Raw genomic sequence first — 20,106 nt, forward strand, 5'->3', positions numbered from 1 at the left:
CGGACGGCCACCTGGTGAGTCTGTCCGTCCCTCCATGGAGTCTGGCTCTGGTTGTAGCCCAGCCACCCGGGGGGCCGAGTTGCCGTCACGAAAGAGAACCCGGAATACCGTTGGGTGGCACCACCTCGTTCGCTGCCGGAGTCCCGTCCCCCGGTCGGCCGGAGCCACCAGTCCAGCAGCTCAAGGGGCCGGCGTGGTTGTATCTCGCTGGGGCCTCCAGAAATGTTACGGAAATGACAGGCCAGCCAAGAAACAAGCACCACTCGGAGGGTTGGAGTACTCAGATTTATTATGCCGGCGGGCTCAGAGGGGCTTCTGCTCCGAAGCTCTGAGCACCTCCAAGACGTGCACATGAGGTTTTATAGGGTTAATTACAAGTATGGGGCTATTAGCCAATAAGGTTCAAACAACAAAAAGCAAGGAATCAGTACACTGGAGCTTATCAATTTGGAACAGATCACGTTACTGACACTTGTTGAGCTTGGATTTATGAGTTAGCTTGTTAGCCCAGTAAACTGACACTAAACTTTAGATTTACAAGTTAGCCCGGCAGAACTTATATCAGTAAACCGACACTTATCACACTTAGATTTGTGACTGAGCTCGTTAGCCCAATAGACTGACACTAAACTTCAGATTTATGAGTTAGCCCAGCAGAACTCAGATCAGTAATCTGACACTTGTTGCACTTAGATTTGTGACTTAGCTTGTTAGCCCAGCTGGGCTTTTCCTTCACATCATGGGTTATAACTTTATCATAAATGCATATAAAATCTTTGTGTCCTCTGCATGCACTCATTGTCCTTTTTCTATTGACTGTAGACATGCAAAGCACAAGATTGTGCTAATGGCTCTCATGTTTACATGCCTCTTGTCAGTTTAAACATATGCTTATTTAGGTGAGTGCTTTCTTGATTACTAGAAAAATTACTGACTGTAAACAGGGGAAATCTTTTTGAATTTGAATTATTTTATAATTATTTACTGAGGGCTTACAACACATTTAGCGCTGTGGTGTATGTTGTTTAGGCAATCAAAAGAAGTATAAGACTTCTTCATATTTATCCTTCAAAACCTAGCGGCGTCACTTCTTCCTGAAAGCATTGCTGAGGTGATAGGATGGTTGTGGTACTTCCAAGTTTCCTCTGCAGATACCACCTTGTACATGGTATGCATACTTCATTTTGCAGAGGCAATAGTGTATATTTTCCTCTGAAATAGAGATGAAGGAAAGAAATGTGTATGTAGATATAAACATTTGTGAAGTGTATGCTAAAGTAATGGAGTTTTTAACAAGTAGCTTTGGTTTTTCTCTGGGTAGAAGGGAGTAGCTCATTTGTTTAAGGAAAAGGGGCATATACTTTTATGTACAAGATACTCATCTAGAAGCTTTATATCTATTAACACATTTAATCATCATCATAATCCTGTGATTAATATTATCCCTGTAACTATATTATTGATAACTCCTATTTTATAGATGAGGGATTTTAGACACAGAAGATTTATGCAGCAGGCTCAAGGTTAGTCTGGGGTTGAAGATTGCAAACATGAGCAATAGACTTCTAGAGACCTGCACTTAAAAACATAATACAGGCTTAGAATTGCTGTTGTGGGATTACAAGAGGAAAGTGATTGAAGCCTCAGAAGATAATTGAATGGCTTTAATGGTGTGGCTGAGACCATACTCAAGCAGTGACAGATTTCATATGACTTTTTGAAGTTTTTGCTCCCCTATGTGTAGTATCAGAGGATGCATACGTCTAGAGATGAATAAACAGGGATTAGCCTATGGGGTAGGGAAAAAAGAGTGAAGGAGATAGAAAGACGGTGGTTAGGTAAGGTAGTAAGCAGAGCTGAGTGGGCAGTGTAGAGGGACTGACTGACTAGGAAGATTAACATGGCAGACTGAGTACACTTATCTCTGCTCCCTCCAAAAAAACCACTAAAAGAAATGTTATGACCCTACAAGGATCAAAAAAAGGAAACACAGCAGAAAAAGGGATGTCAAGACTTTTGGAAGGTGAAAGATGAATAGAGAGTGGAATTGAGTTAGCCAAGCCAGACAAAGCCAAACTTAAATCCCTATAAATGGTGAAGGAGGCCAATAAGAAATAAATCCATTCTCACTGCCGGATTCCCTCATTAAGAAGACGGAGGAACCATCTACCAAGGAACTCTGACATGGTTTTAGATGACGAGGTTCCAAGTGATTATTTTCAAAGTTTCTGTAATGATCAATTATTACTTTCTTTAAAGGGTAAAGGAAATTTCAGAAACAAGATTTTAAATGTGGAGCAGTTCTAGATGATGGCAAAATTCAGGCAGTGATAATGAAAGCAGTCTGTGGAATAGAGACAGAGTACCTTAAACTTGAATCATACAGGGATTATAGCACATTATCAACATATACTTTGAAACTGACCAAGATGAAGCAGAACTGAAACTTGTGAGGAAGCGAGCCTGGCAAATGGAGGATGGGAAGGAGAGTGAGAGCTGAGGAAGGGCTGTGAGCTGTGGAAGCACAAATCCCTGACCTATTACTTATATTATTTCTGAGGCTCTCTGCGTTCAAAAAATGAAGCATTTACTGTTTAACAAATAAAGCAACTGACATTCCTAATCTGTGTAAAACCGAGGCTACAAAGCTGTCTCCTTGGTATTTTTTCAATTCTTGAGCTGAACTCCCCACACAGGCTCCAAACAAGCACCTACCAAATTTTTGAGCATTTACATGAGCAAAGCGACTGAAATGAAGCACCTGGCTCCCTATTTGCACTCAGACTTGCTCCTGCACTTGTCTTTCCAAGAAAGGAATGTTTATATTACAGTTTCATTCCTGTGTTTCATCATGTTGTCTTATCCTCATCAGGGAAAGTAAAAGTGGACAGGAAGTTGAAACAATAAGTCCCTAGGTGTGCCAAGTGAATCAGGCACATTTAAATAAGAAGCAGCAAGATGCTCAATTAAAAAGAAACATGATTTCACTTGATAATACATCTGTGAGTTTTGATCAAAACTGGATAATTCAAGAAGACATATATACCTCCGAAACCTCATGACGTTGCTTCACTCTAATTTACTCAATTTTTTCATGTTCTCACTCTTTCCACAAACACTTTCACAACGTCCACTTTCACCAGAGGGCATCTCCTTATCAGATCTATCATGGCTTACTCCCCTTTGCGCTTAGAGGCTTGTAATATAAGCCATCTTCATGTGTGTAACTGATGCCTTAATCTAGTTCAGTTAACAAGAATGTATTGCAATATGCTATTTTCAGCACCATGCTAGACACTGAGAGGAATATCAGAATTTTAATAATTCAGACAATGATAAACAAAGAGATGGAGAAGCAAAGAGAAACAGAAGTATTTAGAAGTAAAAGTGAATGTCAACCTGCTCATTTTATTAGGAGTTAACGAAAATGTTTGATTTCTATGAAAGATATGAAATAAGTAGAATATGAAAACAAATGACATTGACCCCATGCACCTTAGCAAATACATATAAAGTTTCTTCAGCCCAGTCTATTCTCATTCATACATCTGATCTCAGAGTGTACCTTTAGATTATGAAATATATGTGTTATGATGCTTCTAGTTGAATTAGGAGAGGATTCCAGCTAAAAAGTGGTTATCTAATGCAAACCTTCTATTTTTAATTTTTATTTCCTAAAATAAGCGAGTTTATCATTCTCTTATCTTATGTGTCCTCATTTATTGAAGAGTCACCTGTGAATATTTTGAACTTACTTTGACAGATTGTTTTTCCTTACTCTCTTGCCAAGTTAGTGATGATGATTTATGTAATTTTGGTATTCATATGATCTACTGACTATGAATATGAGGAGGAACGAAATCAGACTTTTAGGGTCAATATTCAAGTTTCAGTAACGTTGGTAATGCTGAATGTCATTTTTCTAAAATGCATACAAAGCCTTGTTAAGAGATGCTATGAGGATATTTGTACAGCTATGTAAAGTTACTAAAATTGTTGAATATTTTTTAACAGATGTTTGTCTGTAAGCTAAGTGGGACAGATCTACAGCTTATGTCTTATGCATCAGTGAGCATCATAGTATCCCTGTAAAGCAGCTGAATATCCCATGAGTTTAATCAAATTGTGTGTTACCCTTTGGCTTTGTTTCATATCTGTCTCATTTCCCTTGTGTATAACTGCAGGACAGCTCAAGAGCTAAAATCTTATTAACAAAATACTTGATAAATAACTCTCTTTTATTTTAGCCCTGAGAATGTGTTAAAAAAAAAAAAGAACAAAACACCTTAAAGAGATAATAAGGAAAAGTAAAGCAATTGTGTATAATATAAGAAAGTAAAGAGACAATTCCATTTAAGGAAGTAGTAAAGGGAATGAGTTAGTGGAAACATACAGAGCAGTACTGGGTTGAGGGGGATTTGGAAGTGAATAGCAACAATTCAGTTTCTATTGTTGGCCCAAACAATGAGGTGACATCACTTAAAGGGCACTTGAAAACCAGAATGGTCGGCTTTTCTTGGGAACTGAATTTTTTTCTTTGTCTGGCTAAGTCAGGAATACACGCATACACTCGTGACAAATATTCAAAGCTGTGCACTCAGCTGTTTTCCAACACTGAAAAAAATCTTACTTGTTAGATCCAGACTTGTTTGGGAAGCTAGTAATCAGTCCCTTGCAGTCTTTAGACATTGTGCCATTATTTGTCTGCCACTGTGCATGATGCATATCAGAGGTTCAAAATACTTTGCAAAGAGCTTTATACAGACAGATCAGGGAGACCCGTGGGAAACAGAGTACTCTTGTAGTGCTAGAAAACAAGAAGGTAATGTCCTCTTAATTCTTCCTTGAGGTTACTCTTTAACTATTTCTAGTCTTAGCAAAATCAAAAATTGAAACAAAATACTACCTCCTGCCTTAGAGTCACCCATCTGTTTCTACTCTCTGTTTCTTTATGTATTAGGTATTCTGTCAGTTCGTCACATTCCCTTGTTTCCCCATGGTTACCTTTCCCTATGGAAAATGAGTCTGTGTTCTTTAACATGAGGAGACTGGTATATTTTTGAACTTTTTACTTGGAAATAATTAAGGTTCAGTAGAAGCTGTAAAAATAGTATCAGCTCTTATGCACTCCTCACCCAGCTTTCCCAAATGGTGACCTCTTATTTAGGTGTAGTACAATATTGAAACAAAGAAATTGACATTGGTACATTTCTATTACATAGACTACAGACTTTATTAAGCTTTTACTATTTTTTAAAATTGCAATTCTTGTGTATTTGTAAATATAGTTCTATGCAATTTTATGCCATGTAGGTATGCATGTAACCACCATAACAATCATGATATAGAACTTCCATCACCACAAAGAACTCCCTCATGGTAGAAGTGAGAGGTGAGAGATGGGAGCCCCCTTCTTCCGTGTAGCCTTGATTTGTGGAATGGGGGCTCTGTCATGGACACAGCATTCTGAGAGTACTAGGACTCTGATTATCCTCTCAGCTCATATAGTGGTGGTTACATACCAGGAGAGGCAAGCCAAAGTGACATCAGTCTACTTCCCACACCAATACCAAGCACTTAGCTCCTAGAGTGAGGGCACCACTCAGAGAGTAGCTTACCATTGTCCCCACCCCCAGCTCCAGATCCTTGGCTCAGAAATGTCGCTGGGTGGAGAAGCAGTTCATTAAAATAGGTAACTCCTAATGTTTTGCCCCCAAAACTGACTTCATTTGCAACAGAGCATGGAGAGGTTCAAGCCTAAAGGGAGAAAAGTAAAGGTTGTAGTGAAAGGCAATGGGGAAGAGATTCAAGATACAGGGTAAACTGTATGTGGACTAGTTTTCAGGAGAGAACCATGGAATAACACAGTTCCTTCTCCTACTCTGTTTAAATTTTGCTACAAATTACACATTGTGTGTTCATTGACATAGGTTCATAATTACTATCTTATGCATTTGTCTTTTAAATCATGTAGAAAAAATTTTAAAAGGTATTACAAACAAAAAAACATATGTTAGTACCATCTTTTAAATTTGTCTATGTAGTTACCCTTACCAAGGATTCTTTATTGTCTCATATGTTCTTTATTTTCTCATATGGCTTTGAGTTATTGTCCAGTGTTCTTTCATGTCAGACTGAAAAACTTCCTTTAGCATTTCTTGTAAGTCAGGTCAAGTAAAGAACTCTTAATTTTTAAAATCTAGGGATGTGATAATTTCTCCACCATTTTTGAAAAGGATAGTTTTGCCAAATACTGAATTCTTGCTTGACAGCTTTAAAAAAAAAAAAGAATTTACACATGACATTCCATTGCCTTTTAGCCTCCATAGCTTCTGATGAGAAATTGGTTGTTAATCTCATTGAGAATCCCTTATACATGACCAGTCACTTCTTGCTGCTTTCAACATTTTTCTGTTTGTCTTTGTCTTTTATTTGATTTTAATATGCCTTAGTGTTGACACCTTATTTATTCTACTTGGAGTTTGTTGAGTTTTTTTTGTATGTGTAGATTCATGTCTTTCCTCAAATTTCAGACATTTTCAACCATTATTTCTTCAATTTTCTCCCCATTTTCTCTCTCTCTTTTCCTTCTATTACTCCCATAAAGCATATATTGGTTTTTTAAATAGTGTACTGCAAGTCTCTCAGGTCCTGTTCACTTTTCTTTATTCTGTTTTCTTTCTGGTCCTAAGACTGAATAATTTTGATTGTCTGATCTCCAAGTTCACAGAGCCTTTCTACCTGTTCAAATTTGCTGTTGAATCTCTCCATTTAAAAAAAAAGTCAGTTATTGTTCTTTTTATCTCCTGAGTTTCTGTTTGGCTCCTTTTGTAAAATTTTTGTCTCCTTACTGATGATAATTTCATTTTGATCATACTCACATTCATTGCTCATTTCAGATTTCCTTTTGTTCTTTGTCCATAGTTTTCTTTAGCATTTTGAGTATATTTAACATAACTTATTAAGTCTTTATCTAGTAAGTCTAATGTTTGGGCTTCCTTAGGGCCAGATCTGTCAAGTTACTGTTTTCCTTTGAATGGGCCATTCTTTGCTATCTCTTTCTATGCCTTGCAGGTTTTTTGTTATGGTGTTGCAAAGGTTAAATTTTGAATATTAGCATATGATAATGCTGGAAATCAAATTCACCCTCTTCCGTAGAGATCTCTATTGTTAATCATAGAGGCTGCAGCTATCCAATTTGTTATTGACATTTTCAAACTACTTTTGCAAAGACTGTATTTCTTGTCATGTATGGACACTGAAGTCTGTTCATTATTTCAGGTGTCAGTCAGTGACCTGACAGAGATTTTCTTAAATTATTGGAGCCAAGAAGATGAAAATAAATACTACTGTCTCAATCTTTGCAATTTAGCTCTGAGTTTGAGTACTCCTTCATCACTAAGCCAAGCTGTTTACAGCTCTGCCTTAGCCTTCATCTGCTGTTTAAGCAGACCCCAGAACATACAGGTCTGTCAGAGGAACGAGCCTAGGGTCCTCACAGGTCTTTTCTGATTGTGTGTCTTGTTCTGAGTGCTACATCAACCTCAGTAAATGAGGTGGCCCTTCTGAGCTCTTCTTCCTCCAAACAACTTTATCCTGAGCTCTCTTAACAATAAATTTTAAAGTTTGTTACTGATACTTTCACTGTTTATGTTTTTTGTTTTGCTTAGATTTAACTGGCATTTCTTTGCCTGTCCCCTTAATTTCTAACCCATCTTTATCACTCTCAGTGTGTTTTTTATTTTCAATGCCAATTTGACTGTCTTTTTTTCTCCTACTGGAACAAACAGTCCTCTCTCAGTTTAGTGGGTCACACTTACTCATTTCATCTTAATTGATGTTGTTTTAAATTTACTTATTTGGTATTACTCTTTTTTTGTTAGTTTGATCAAACTGCCCGTCATTTCATTTATACCTCATGCTTATTAAAAGTCCTACTTGCTCTTCTGTTCTATTAATGTCTACCTTCCCTCTTCCCACTCTCATAATCATACATATGATTGAAAATAAAGTACAAATGCATTCTCTCACAGTATAAACTGTTTTCCCTACTTCTTTCCAATCCAAATAGGATCGGAGACCTGTAAAATATTTTTACTCTCCCTTCCTCTCCCTCCCGCCTACCCCACCCCAGTCTCCTGGATGTTTTACTTCTCTCTGCACCTTTCTAGGTTTTGCTGAGGTAGTTTAGAACTTTTTATGCTAGACTGTTTGGATTATTTTCCATCATTTTCCTTTTAACTCTGGATTCCAAGGCATTTATATATGACAGCTTATTCATAGGGTAGGGTCCTCTTTTGGACTGAGATACCTACAGCTCACAATAGCCTTTTAGCTCAGACTTGACAGTAGACAAGAAGTGAGTTTCATTCAGGCCACATGCTCCAAGTTCATTTACTTGTAAAACATTAAAAAAAAAAAAGGAGAACGTGTCATAGTAAATACTCATTCTATTATATACTTGGTTCTTATCACTAGCTAACATGTTGTGTATTTCAGTTATATGTCTTCTTTATTGATTCTCATCCTACTAGAAGGGTTTCTTGTAAGGCATACTTGATTAAAATGTTCACTGATGTATCCCTGTCAGCTGCCTCAGGACCTCACATAGGGTGCACACTCAGTAAATATTATCTGAATGAATGAGTAAAGTAATTGAATGCATTTCATAGTGTAGATACAGTTTTCTTTCTTTTGGTTTTACATGTTTTTCAAGTATTTCTAAAATAAACGTGTATTAATCTAACATTAAGAAGTAAAAGTAAACTTTTTTCTTTCTCTCTCCCTTTCTCCTCCCTTCTCCCCTTTCAGTCTTTCTTTCTCACCTTTAATGAAAAGTACCAGACTTAGATCTGAGGCTAGGATTTATTGCTTATTATTTGAATGGTTTTAGGCAAATCACTTACCTTCCCTAAGACTTGGTTTTCTTCTATAAAGGAGAGATTACAAAGTACTTTTTCCATTTGCATATTCCACCATATTCCCATAAGGTGGATATGCATATCAAATACAACAATGTACACATAAGGACTTTGTAACTAGGTAGTGGTCATGTATATCACATATCTGATTGGAAATTTCTTTTAATGCATGTTGGTGAGAATCATTGGGACAGTTTCAGATAGACACTGTTTGTAGGACAGAGAAGAAAAGCTAGGTTTATGGAGTAAATGGCATCTGCCTTCCCTCCTGCCCTGAATGCCTCTTCCCAAGATATTCATAAGGCTCACTCTCTTAATTCATCCTGGCCCCTGCTCATATGTCTCTTCAGAGACGACTTCCTTAACAGAGTCCCCTCTGGTCTGTCTCTATCACTTTGCCCTACCTTGATTTTCATGATCACCTCTTAACATATTACATAACCATTCTTTAGTGCCACCTTCTTCCACTTGAATGTAAATTCCATAACAGCAAATATTTTTACTTTTTACTCACTGCTGTGTCCCCAGTGCCTAGTATAATGCCCAACATGTGGGAATCCCTCAATAGTTACTTATCAAATGAATAAATTAATAGAAGCATCACTGGTTAATGAATAAGTTTAATTTTTCTCAATTATCCAAATAATTTATTTATTCTGCTAAGACATTGTGGAAAAAAAGGAACTAGCAATTTTTTAAACAATGGAATTCCTGAAAAATTGAGCTTCAGTATCAGAAAATTTAAAAAAATAAGTAACTTTGCACATTTTCTGTTTTATGTTTTCATATACTTTTTTGAAGTATAGTTTATTTATAATATTGTTTTTAATTTCAGATATACAGCAAAGTGATTCAGCTATATATACATTTTTCCAGATTATTTTCCATTATAGGTTATTATAAGATAGTGAATATAGTCCCCTGTGTTATACAGTAAACTCTTGTTGTTTATCCATCTTGTGTATTGTAGTGTGTATCTGTTAATCACAAACTCCTAATTTATCCCTCTCTCTCCCCTCCCCATTTGATAACCACAGGTTGGTTTTCTATTTCTGTTAAGCTATTTCTGTTTTGTAAATAAGTTCATTTGTATCATGTTTTTAGTTTCCACATAAGAGTGATACCATATTTGTCTTTCACTGTCTGACTTACTTCACTTAACATGATAATCTCTAGGTCCATCCATGTTGCTGCAAATGACATTATTTTACTCCTTTTTATTACTGAATAATATTCCATTGTGTGTGTTTGTGTGTGTGTTTATACACATATTATATATAATACATATACATATCACATCTTCTTTGTCCATTTTTCTGTTGATGGGCATTTAGGTTGTTTCCATGTCTTGGCTATTGAAAATAGTGCTGCTATTGTGAAGGAAAAACCGGGCTGGTCTAACAAGATAACTCACAAATCTAAGTGTTGGAATACTGATCTGAGTTCTGCTAGACTAACCTGTAAATCTAGGTTAATTAGTGTTGGTTTGCTGTTCATGTGTTTTGCTAGCCAGCTGGATTTTCAAAGATACATACCTGGCTTTGGAATGTTGGTTTGCTGCCTCCCCGCCTCCGCTTTTGTGATGATAATGCTGCTAAAGCTGTTCCATGCCTATGGGCCTAATACCCCAAGCTTGTACTTTACCCTATAAAACCTCATGTGCACGTCTTGGAGGTGCTCAGAGCTTCAGAGCAGAAGCCCCTCTGAGCCCGCCGGCGTAATCCATCTGAGTACTCCAACCCTCCGAGTGGTGCTTGTTTCTTGACTGGCCTATCGTTTCCGTAACACTATGAACATTGAGGTGCACATATATTTTCAAATTAGAGTTTTCTCTGGATAAATGCCCAGGAGTGGATTGCTGTATCATAGTGTACTTTAATTATCTTAATAGAATCAGTTGTTAAAAACATAAAATTATTTCAAATTTACATCTTTGTAAGAATTTTTCCTATAACATAATATATATACACACATATTTTATCACATCACCTGTCATGAAGAGAATTGTTACATTCATAATTTGGGGTCATAACCATGTGTCTGTCACATGATATGTTTTATTTTTCTTTAATAATACCTTAAGCCAACTCTATGATTTTTAACTTATCCTTATTCTAAGTACTAATACTTGTGAAATCACAGGTTTAATTGTAAGCTATGGTTTTAAAATATCCAATTAGTTAAATGTGTGATTATTACAATAAAAGCCTCGTCTGTGTATGCCCACAACATGTCTAATACCCCCAGTGCAACAGCATTTGGGAAAAAGTGATGGAGAATAGGGCAGTGGATTATGGCCACAAATGAACATCAGTGCATCAGTGAACCTCTCTGAGGCTTGATTTACTTGTGTGGAAAATAAGAGGATGAAATGGATGGTGTCTTGTCTCATAATCTTTCTTCTATGAGTGATGACTTGATCTAGAAAATGTGACTAGATGTCAGAAAAGACCAAAGCTTGCTTCCTGGCACCCAACTCATACATGAGTGAGTAACTGACTCCACTGGGCCTTTTCTGAACCCTTTCATCCTAGACAATGAGAAAATAGAGGCTTTATTACAGAATTCCAACCATATCACATAAGCATGGAGAACATCTGCACATGTGATATGAAACCAAAATACAAAGCAATTAACTATTTTTTTCCTACAATATACGTCATTTATCTGGATTTTTCTTCTGTTTTTTTAAGTTGATTGGACTCTCTGGATGACTGTCTTCCATTTTCCCTTCTGTGTAGGGACCACCGGATTTTAGTAAAGTGTTCTCAGCTAGGACTTTCCTGAGGGCCGTGTCCAGATAAAGCAGCCAACAAAGAGCATTTCACATGCAACCAAAAAAATGTGCTAAATGCTGTCTGGATACAGACACTGTTGGGGGAGACATGATCAGCCACAAGCACCTCACAATCACTGCAGTTTCTTGGAAATAATGGTATTAAAGTCACAGGTCTATACACCTTTTCTATTCTATATGCTGTGTCAACTGGTATACTATTATTTGATGGATATACCTTTCTGTTTTTACTAATGCTGGCTAATTTTCACAGCAGTTCTTTATGAAAGAGCAGCTACTATTGACTTCATTTATAATATAAGATTTATAAAAGAATACTGGAAGGCCTAAGGTAACTGTGGGGAAACTTGGTTTTCATTGGTGTCCTTATGCCCTACAGTCATAATTTCCCATTTATTTCTGGGAAAAAATAACCAAGTATAAAATGTAAAATATATTGATAGGGAAAATAGTAGGAAACACTTGAAGTAAAGTTGTCCTGGGAATTCTGGTTACCTGGTTATGTGGCTGCTATGTAGGGAAAGATGAACAAATGGGATTTGGGGCTCCCATCAGTTCCTTAGTTTCCTGATTAATTAGTTGAGCCATTTTAGTTACACATTTCAGAAACTTAATTCAAACCAGCGAATGCAAATAAAAAGGATAAAGTAATTTATCAAATCATGTAACGAAAACCCATGAATAGAGCTGGCCAGATAGGTTAAGTCCAGGCATTCAAATATTATTTTCAGGATCCTTTTTCTCTTTCTCTCTCACAGTCATACGTACAAACACACATTTTCTCTCTCTCTCTCTCTCTGTCTCTCTCTCTGTCTCTCAGCAGACCATCTCCTCATAGTTGCCATACTAGCTAAAGATCACATAATCCTTTCTCTTTAACAAGGCCATCAAAAAAACAATTTATCTTTTTAAATACCTAGATACATATACAGATAAAATTCTTAGAACTTTGTTGCTCAGCTCAACATAGAATCTGTGCAACATAGAACATAGTATAACCTTTTGTACAAAAGAGTTGGTGAGTGTTACCTGTCTGCACCTCAGCCACACACACTGAAACTAGGGGAGGGAAGCATTCCCCCAAAACATCAGTGGTCCTCTCCCAAAAGGAGGAGATGTGTGCTGTGACATAAGATAGGATAAGATAACATACATAAGATAGCGGAATCTTCACTAGGCTTGTGTCCTTCTAGTCAGTGAGGGTTAGTATAATGTCCTCAAGCACTTACAACTCCAGAGGGGGATTAGAAACCTCAAGAAACGTTGAGTAGACCGTAGAAAATTACAGAGAACAGAGCACCATTTTCTATAATTTAGGGGTTTTATCTTCATACCTTTCACCTAGTCCCTCAGAAAGAGCGGTGTCACTCTGTCTAATTGCCCAAAGGACCCTGGATCCTGCAGTGAGCCTCCCTAGAAATGGTGCTAAGAGAGCAGGGACCAAGCACCAAGGGAAGGAGGAGGCTGGCAAGTGCCCTTCCAGACAGGATGAACTGCTGCTGCCCTGGGGTTTTGATGATGGGACCCACTGTCAGCAGGAGCCATTTCAGAGAAGAGCCCTTGCAGATGGGAGCAGCTGTGGGGAGCCTGTGCCAGGAGCAGTTCCCAGAGTTGCTGCTGGGAAGCCACTTTGTGAGCAAAAACAAAAACTGCCAAAAATCTCTGACATCTTTATCACACCATTGTAAATAAACAGAAAGGTCTGGCGTGAGGGTAAGATCATTGGTCTTTCTAAATACCATGCATTTATATCCATATCTAATTGATATAGGTAGAGATATAGATACACAGTATAGAAATATAGATAAAGATCTCAGAAGACTATATATTTCTCTGCATTCCAGTACACAGTAAAGGATCAAATTCATTCCTTTTATCACTCACTTTATGTACCCCCTCTCAACAAAAGAAAATTTTAAACTTTCTGAGATGATTGCCATCTAGAAGAGGAAAGAAGTCTGTAAATAAATGTTTAGAATACAGTTGTAACTGTGACATTTTATAGTTGTAAAATGTTATCTGGGTAAGCCCAAAGGGAAAAATTGTCTTTGCCTGAAAGACTTGAATAAAGTTTTACTGAAGGTGACACATCTCATCTGATCTTAACGAATGGAGGGCCCAGCAATTCTAACAGGAGTGCAAACTTGCTACAGAACTAAGAATTGCATTTCATATTTCAAAATGTCACCTTGGAAAAAATGGTTGTGTATATTACAATTTCAATGAAGAAGTAAGGTAACTAGCTCTCAGAAGTGTGCAGGTTAAATGCCAGATGAATATTTTGGAAAATATATTTAGTGGACTAAAAGAATATTTCAAATGTTTGATACGTACTTAATGTATATATATGTACAATTTCCTTCCAAAGTTGATATGATCTGTTCCGTGATGATGTAAAGTAAAAGTAACAAACATAGCTGATTTTGTCTTTTACTTTTCTAACCTTTGTTTCTTCTCACTATCATCTTTGTAGATTTCTTCTCCAGAAGTTTACAGCAAGTAAGAGAAACATGGTCCCATTGCCTGATTGTTACATTTAAGAAACTATTACTAAATAAATAATAACAGATTTTCAGCATTTGCTGAAAGTTATTATATCATACACATTACACTGTGTAATTTATAGGTATTAAGTTATTTAATTCCCTTTAAAATACTGTAAGGAACATAGTATTAATGATCTCAGTTTTTAATAAAGAGACAGATTTGGCAACTTTAATCAAGTATCACACAGCTAGTGGGTGGCAATGTTACCACCTTAGCCAGGCTCTCTAATTTCAGGTGATTTCAACACTAAAGTAAAGGGACTGGAAACCATAGTGTAAATTGCTTTAAGGATATTTGTTTTAAGGTGACTATTTGAATACTTTCTTAGCTCAAGAAAAATAATTTTGTCCTTCTAAATATTTTTCCCAATTCATAAAATGCCTCAAGATCATGATAAATCTCATGTTTACTTTGTTCTCAAACATAAAGACATGACTGAAATAAGGTCATGCAGAAATATTTATAGTGATTCACAAAATCAACATAGATTCCAGATGACCAAATGCCAACTCACCCTCCAGGAGAACAGGTGCCTTCTTGAATGTGGAAGCCGGGACTTCTTGGTTGTTAGTTTATAAGCCTTTTCAACTACCTATTAGTTTCCTCCAGATGATCTCTAAAGTTTTATAAGCCCTAAGTGATCCTTATAAAATGCTGAAAAAACTTTGGAGGCATAATCCCATCTCACTCCTAAGTGCTTTTATTAACATGCAATAAAATTAGACACCGTTTGAACTCACTTATATGTGGAATCTGGAAAAAAAAAATCCAAACTGATAGAAGAAAAGTTCAGATTTGTGGTTACCAGAGGTGGGGGTGAAGGGAGGGGGAATTGGAGGAGGGTGGTAAAAAAAAATACAACCTTCCGGTTATAAGGTAAATAATGACTACTAGAGATGGAGTGTACAACACGATGACTAGAGTTAACATCTCTGTAGGGTATATTTGAAAGCTGTTAAGAGAGTAGATCCTAAGAGCTTTCATCACAAGGAAAAAACATTTTTTCTTTTTCTTTTTTTTTTTGTATCTATATGAAATGACAGATGTTAGCTTAATGTGGCGATCGTTTCACAATACATGTAAGTTGGATCATTAAATGCAGTTTTTAATCAAGTCTTTGTTACATAAAGAGTTGGTAGGAGATCTGCCAATTAGGTCCTGGGCTATACATAATATGACAGTTTATCTAGTTTAATAAAGTATCTTATAATAATGGCACAAATTATGTAACAGCTGGTAGCTCTCATTACACCTCCCACTCTTGTACTGGCTTTGCAACCTAAAGCTAAACTCTTGCCTGCTTTCCAGCTTTCTTATTTAGTTGACCACCAACCAACTCTTGGGTAGAAATGGTAAGCAGAGGCAGGGTGTCTAATGACAAGAGCCCTGGGAGAAGAAATAAGAAAGGCAGAGATCCAGTTCAGGTTTGGCTGACATGCCATATGTTGTTGGAGAGACAGTACATCTCTCCAGACCTACCAGATTCCACATCTGTAAAGGGGACTGATGATCCTGCCGTCTATACCTCTTATGAGTTTGAGACTAAAGCATGGTGATTAGCGTGAAAAGACATTGTAGTTACAGGCTTTAGGGTTTTATTTTCTGATTAGCAATAAAAACTGCACTTCACCCTCTTTCCTGATCAGTGCAAACTCTCCAAAAAGGTACTGTAAAATCATTAACTAAAGGTATTAGTTACCAATCACTGTGTAACAAATTATCACGAAACTTAGCAGCTGACCACGTATGTGACATTTAGTGACAACCACGACCATGTATTCTCGCCCATAGTTTCCGAGGGTCAGGAATCAGGGAGTGGCTTCGCTGCTTGGTTCTGGCTCAGGGTCTCTTATGAAGTTGCAGTCAAGCTGTCAGACAGGGCTGCATGCATGTCAATGTTTAGCCACAGTTGAAGGATCTGTTTCTAAGTTCACTCATATAATAGTAGGTGTTGGGTCCTCAGTAGCTGTTGGCCAGTTAACTCAGTTTTGCAGTATATGGTCCTGTTTACTCCGTTGCCTTAAAACATGGAAGCTGGCTTCCCCTAGATGGAATGAGAGAAAGAGAGAGAGAGAGAGAGAGAGAGAGAGAGAGGACACATACACCCATGGTGGAAATCTTTTATAACCTAATCTTAGAAATGACATACATGCATAAACTGTCATGCAGACCCTCCCTGGCACAATGTGGGAGCAGACCACACGAGAGGGTGAGTTCTATAGGTGGGGATGATTGGGAGCCATCTTCGAGACTGGCTACCCCAGGAAGGTAGGGAAAAGACAAAGTAATAGAACTCAAGTGTGGTCTAGAGACGAGCCTGCTAGGGATGCACAGTCCCAGGTCCCACCCAGACCACTGAATGAGAATCTGCATTGTGAGAACTTCCCTACATGATTCATATGCACATTGAAGGGAGAGAAACCCTGCTGTGTGAATATGATTCTTTTTTTTAACTTAAAAAAATTGAGATATAATTAATGTACAATAGTATCTAACTTATAGGTGTACAATACAGTGATTCACAATTTTTAAAAAGTTATAATCCATTTATAGTGATTATAAAATATTGGCTATATTCCCTATGTTGTGCTATACATCCTTGCAGTTTATTTTATACATAATAGTTTGTACCTCTTAATCCCCTACCTCTATATTGCCCCTCCCCACTTCCCTCTCCCCACTGGTAACTGCTCGTTTGTTCTCTGTACCTGTGACTGTTTCCTTTTTGTTATAGTCACTAGTTTGTTGTGTTTTTTTAGATTCCACATGCAAGAGAGATCATTACAGTATTTGTCTTTTTCTGTCTGACTTATTTCACTTAACATAATACCCTCCTAGTCTATCCATGTTGTTGCAAATGTTTCATTCTTTTTTATGGCAAAATAGTATTTCTGTGTGTGTGTGTGTGTGTGTGTGTGTGTGTGTATTTATATATATGCATACATACACACACATACAAACACCCCCCACATCTTTATCTATTCATCTGTTGATGGACACTTAGATTGTTTCCATATCTTGGCAATTTTAAGTAATGCTGCTATAGACATTGGGGTGCATGTATCTTTTTGAATTAGTGTTTTCGTTTTCTTTGGCTATTTACCCAGGTGTGGAATTGCTGGATAATATGGTAGTTCTATTTTTAGTTTTTTGAGGAATTTCCAGACTGTTTTCCACAGTGGCTACACTAATTGACATTCCTACTAATAGTGAACAAGAGTTAACTTTTCTCCACATCCTTGCTAACAGCGTTTGTTATTCGTAGTCATTTTGCTGATGGTCATTTTGCTGATAGCTATTCTGACAGATACGAGGTGATACTTCATGGTGTTTTTATTTTGCATTTCTCTGATAATTAATGATGTTAAGCACCTTTCATGTGCCTGTTGGCCATCTGAATGTCTTCTTTGGAAAAATGTCTATTCATGTCTTCTGCCCATTTTTTAATTGCCTTTTTTTCTGTTGACTTGTCTATATATTTTGTGTATTAACTTGTTACCAGTTATATAATTAGCAAATATTTTCTTCCATTTAGTAGGTTGTTTTTTCATTTTGTTGGTGGTTTCCTTTGCTGTGCAAAGCTTTTAAGTCTAATAGGATCTAAATGTGATTCTGTTATATTTCCTTGAAAAAAACTGATCATTCTTAATATGTACTAGCAGTTTAAAACCTTACAATGAAACCAGCATTATCTTTGGGAGAAACATCTTAATAAATACTTCCATACCATTTTTTGTCATCTTTCACTAAGATATGTTTATTACTATCATAGCTGTGTCATAGACAATATCTCTGATTAAACATTTTTCTTCTCATTTCTCTGAAAAATGGAAAATCCATATAGTTCCTTATTTTATTTGTGCAATTAATAAACGTTATTTATTACTACCCTGTTCTGCTGGACCTCACCTCATGTTCTAAACAGCAGGGCAACCGAGAGGGGACTGGGAATGCTATTTGACACAGATATGTATGTTCTGTATCCACACGAAACAAAGCAAAATTTGCATCTTAATTGCCGGCAGCAGCTTAACGTAAGAACTATCTTTGGGAAAAACTATCTTCATGAGTTGCGTGGCAAAGAAGATTGTTGTGTAGTAGAGGTTGGCAATCTTTTTGTTAAAGGATCAGATAGCAGATGTTCTTATGTTGAGGGCCTGGTAGTAGGATCTCTGTAGCAACTATACAGATCTGCTGTTGTTGCACAAAAGTAGTGATAGGCAATATGTAAATGAGTGGATTTGACTGTGTTCTGTTAAAAGTTCATTTATGAAAACAGGCACCTGGTCCCTAGTTTTCTTACCCTGTTATGGTGGATGCTCAGAAAAGCCGCAGTTCTGCACTCCTTAGCAGAGCCATGTAAATCACGAAGTAGTCTTACTTCTTATGAGAAGAGAGAAGATTAATAAATTATTCGTAAAGCAATATAGACTAAATGCCCTTGCATACTTTCTCAAACTTATACCATGGGGAAATTAGTGATAGTTAATTATCATTTTGTTTGGATTTCCACAGGTCATAGATTTTTAAAAAATTGTTAACATACTTGTTTAATTTGTAAACACACAGAACACAAATTAAACTAAATTTGCCAAATTCTTTTTTTATTTTTTAAATTGAAATATATTTGATGTACAGTATTATATAAGCCATAGATGTACAACATAGTGATTCACAATTTTTAAAAGGTATATTCCATTTATATTTATTATAAAATATTAGCTATATTGCTTGTGTTGTACAATGTATCCTTGCAGCTTATTTATTTTATACATAATAGTTTGTATCTCTTAACCCCCTTATGAAGACAATAGTCAGACTGGATAAGGGCCCACCCCCAGTGGCTTCCTTTTAACTTAATTACCTCTTTAAAAACCCTACTCCAAATACAGTCACATTCTAAGGCACTGGAGTTAGGGCTTTCAGCCATGAACTTTAGGGGGCACAGTTCAGTCCATAACAAAATAAAGGTTGGTTCTAATTGAGATGGAGGCAATCACTTGACACATCCACTTAAATTACATAATACTATGTACTCCACACTCCACATAATAATAATGCACAATTTATGAGTACATTAAAAAAAATCTATCTTTCCATTTATAATCCATAGACTATCATAAAATGCATCTTTTGGTGAGGATATAACCAAAATATCTTGCTTTCAAGGAGCAGTAATGATGGAGCAGTATCACTGTTGCAAGTTGTGAGGTCTGTTTCCAGTGTGGCACCATAGGATCACTGCTGAAGCGATGGCATGATGTGGCTTGTGTGTTAGTTCCTGCTGTGTGTTCTCAGAGCCTGGCTCACCCAGATATGCCACAAAGTATTTAGCATAACTTAATATATCCTTTTTCTGATTAAACTACTTAAAGTTTAACTATTTAAGTATCATATAATAATAGATCATATATAAAAATATATAATTTATATACAAAGTTGTATATACAAAACATATATAATATATACCATACATGTTTACATATAATTATATATCATGTATAAGTACATATATGATATATTTTATATAATATAAAATGTGATATGATATAAATACTTATTAACTATGCCCACTTCTTGAATATGAGTCCATCTAGGCAGGAATCTTCTTTTTATTATTCATTTTCTCCCTAGAATCTAGCATAGACCCTGACATGGACTCAGTAAATATTTACTGAATGAAGGAATGAATGAGGCCAGAATTTTTTCAAGAGAAGAAATAAGAAAGGTGACAAACTTAAATAATTTTGTAGGTGGGATGTGAGGAAGTTGAAGAAATTCTACAGGAAGTTCTAAAATGTATCTTACAATTTATTCCTTAGAAATTAGAGGATATAAAAG

The 20,106-nt window shown here is 36.5% G+C and overlaps 1 protein-coding gene across 1 annotated transcript in view; it reads left to right on the forward strand.

The window, feature by feature from the left end:
- Window positions 1-13,406, forward strand: part of LOC140695739 (uncharacterized) — a 134,798-nt gene extending 121,392 nt beyond the window's left edge. The window contains exon 4 of the mRNA XM_072958929.1: window positions 13,064-13,406. Coding sequence (XP_072815030.1) covers window positions 13,064-13,406 — 343 coding nt within the window. The remainder of the gene's footprint in view (window positions 1-13,063) is intronic.
- The last annotated feature ends 6,700 nt before the right edge of the window (window positions 13,407-20,106 follow it).

Source organism: Vicugna pacos, chromosome 3, assembly GCF_048564905.1.
Source record: "Vicugna pacos chromosome 3, VicPac4, whole genome shotgun sequence".
Classification (NCBI taxonomy): Eukaryota; Metazoa; Chordata; class Mammalia; order Artiodactyla; family Camelidae; genus Vicugna; species Vicugna pacos.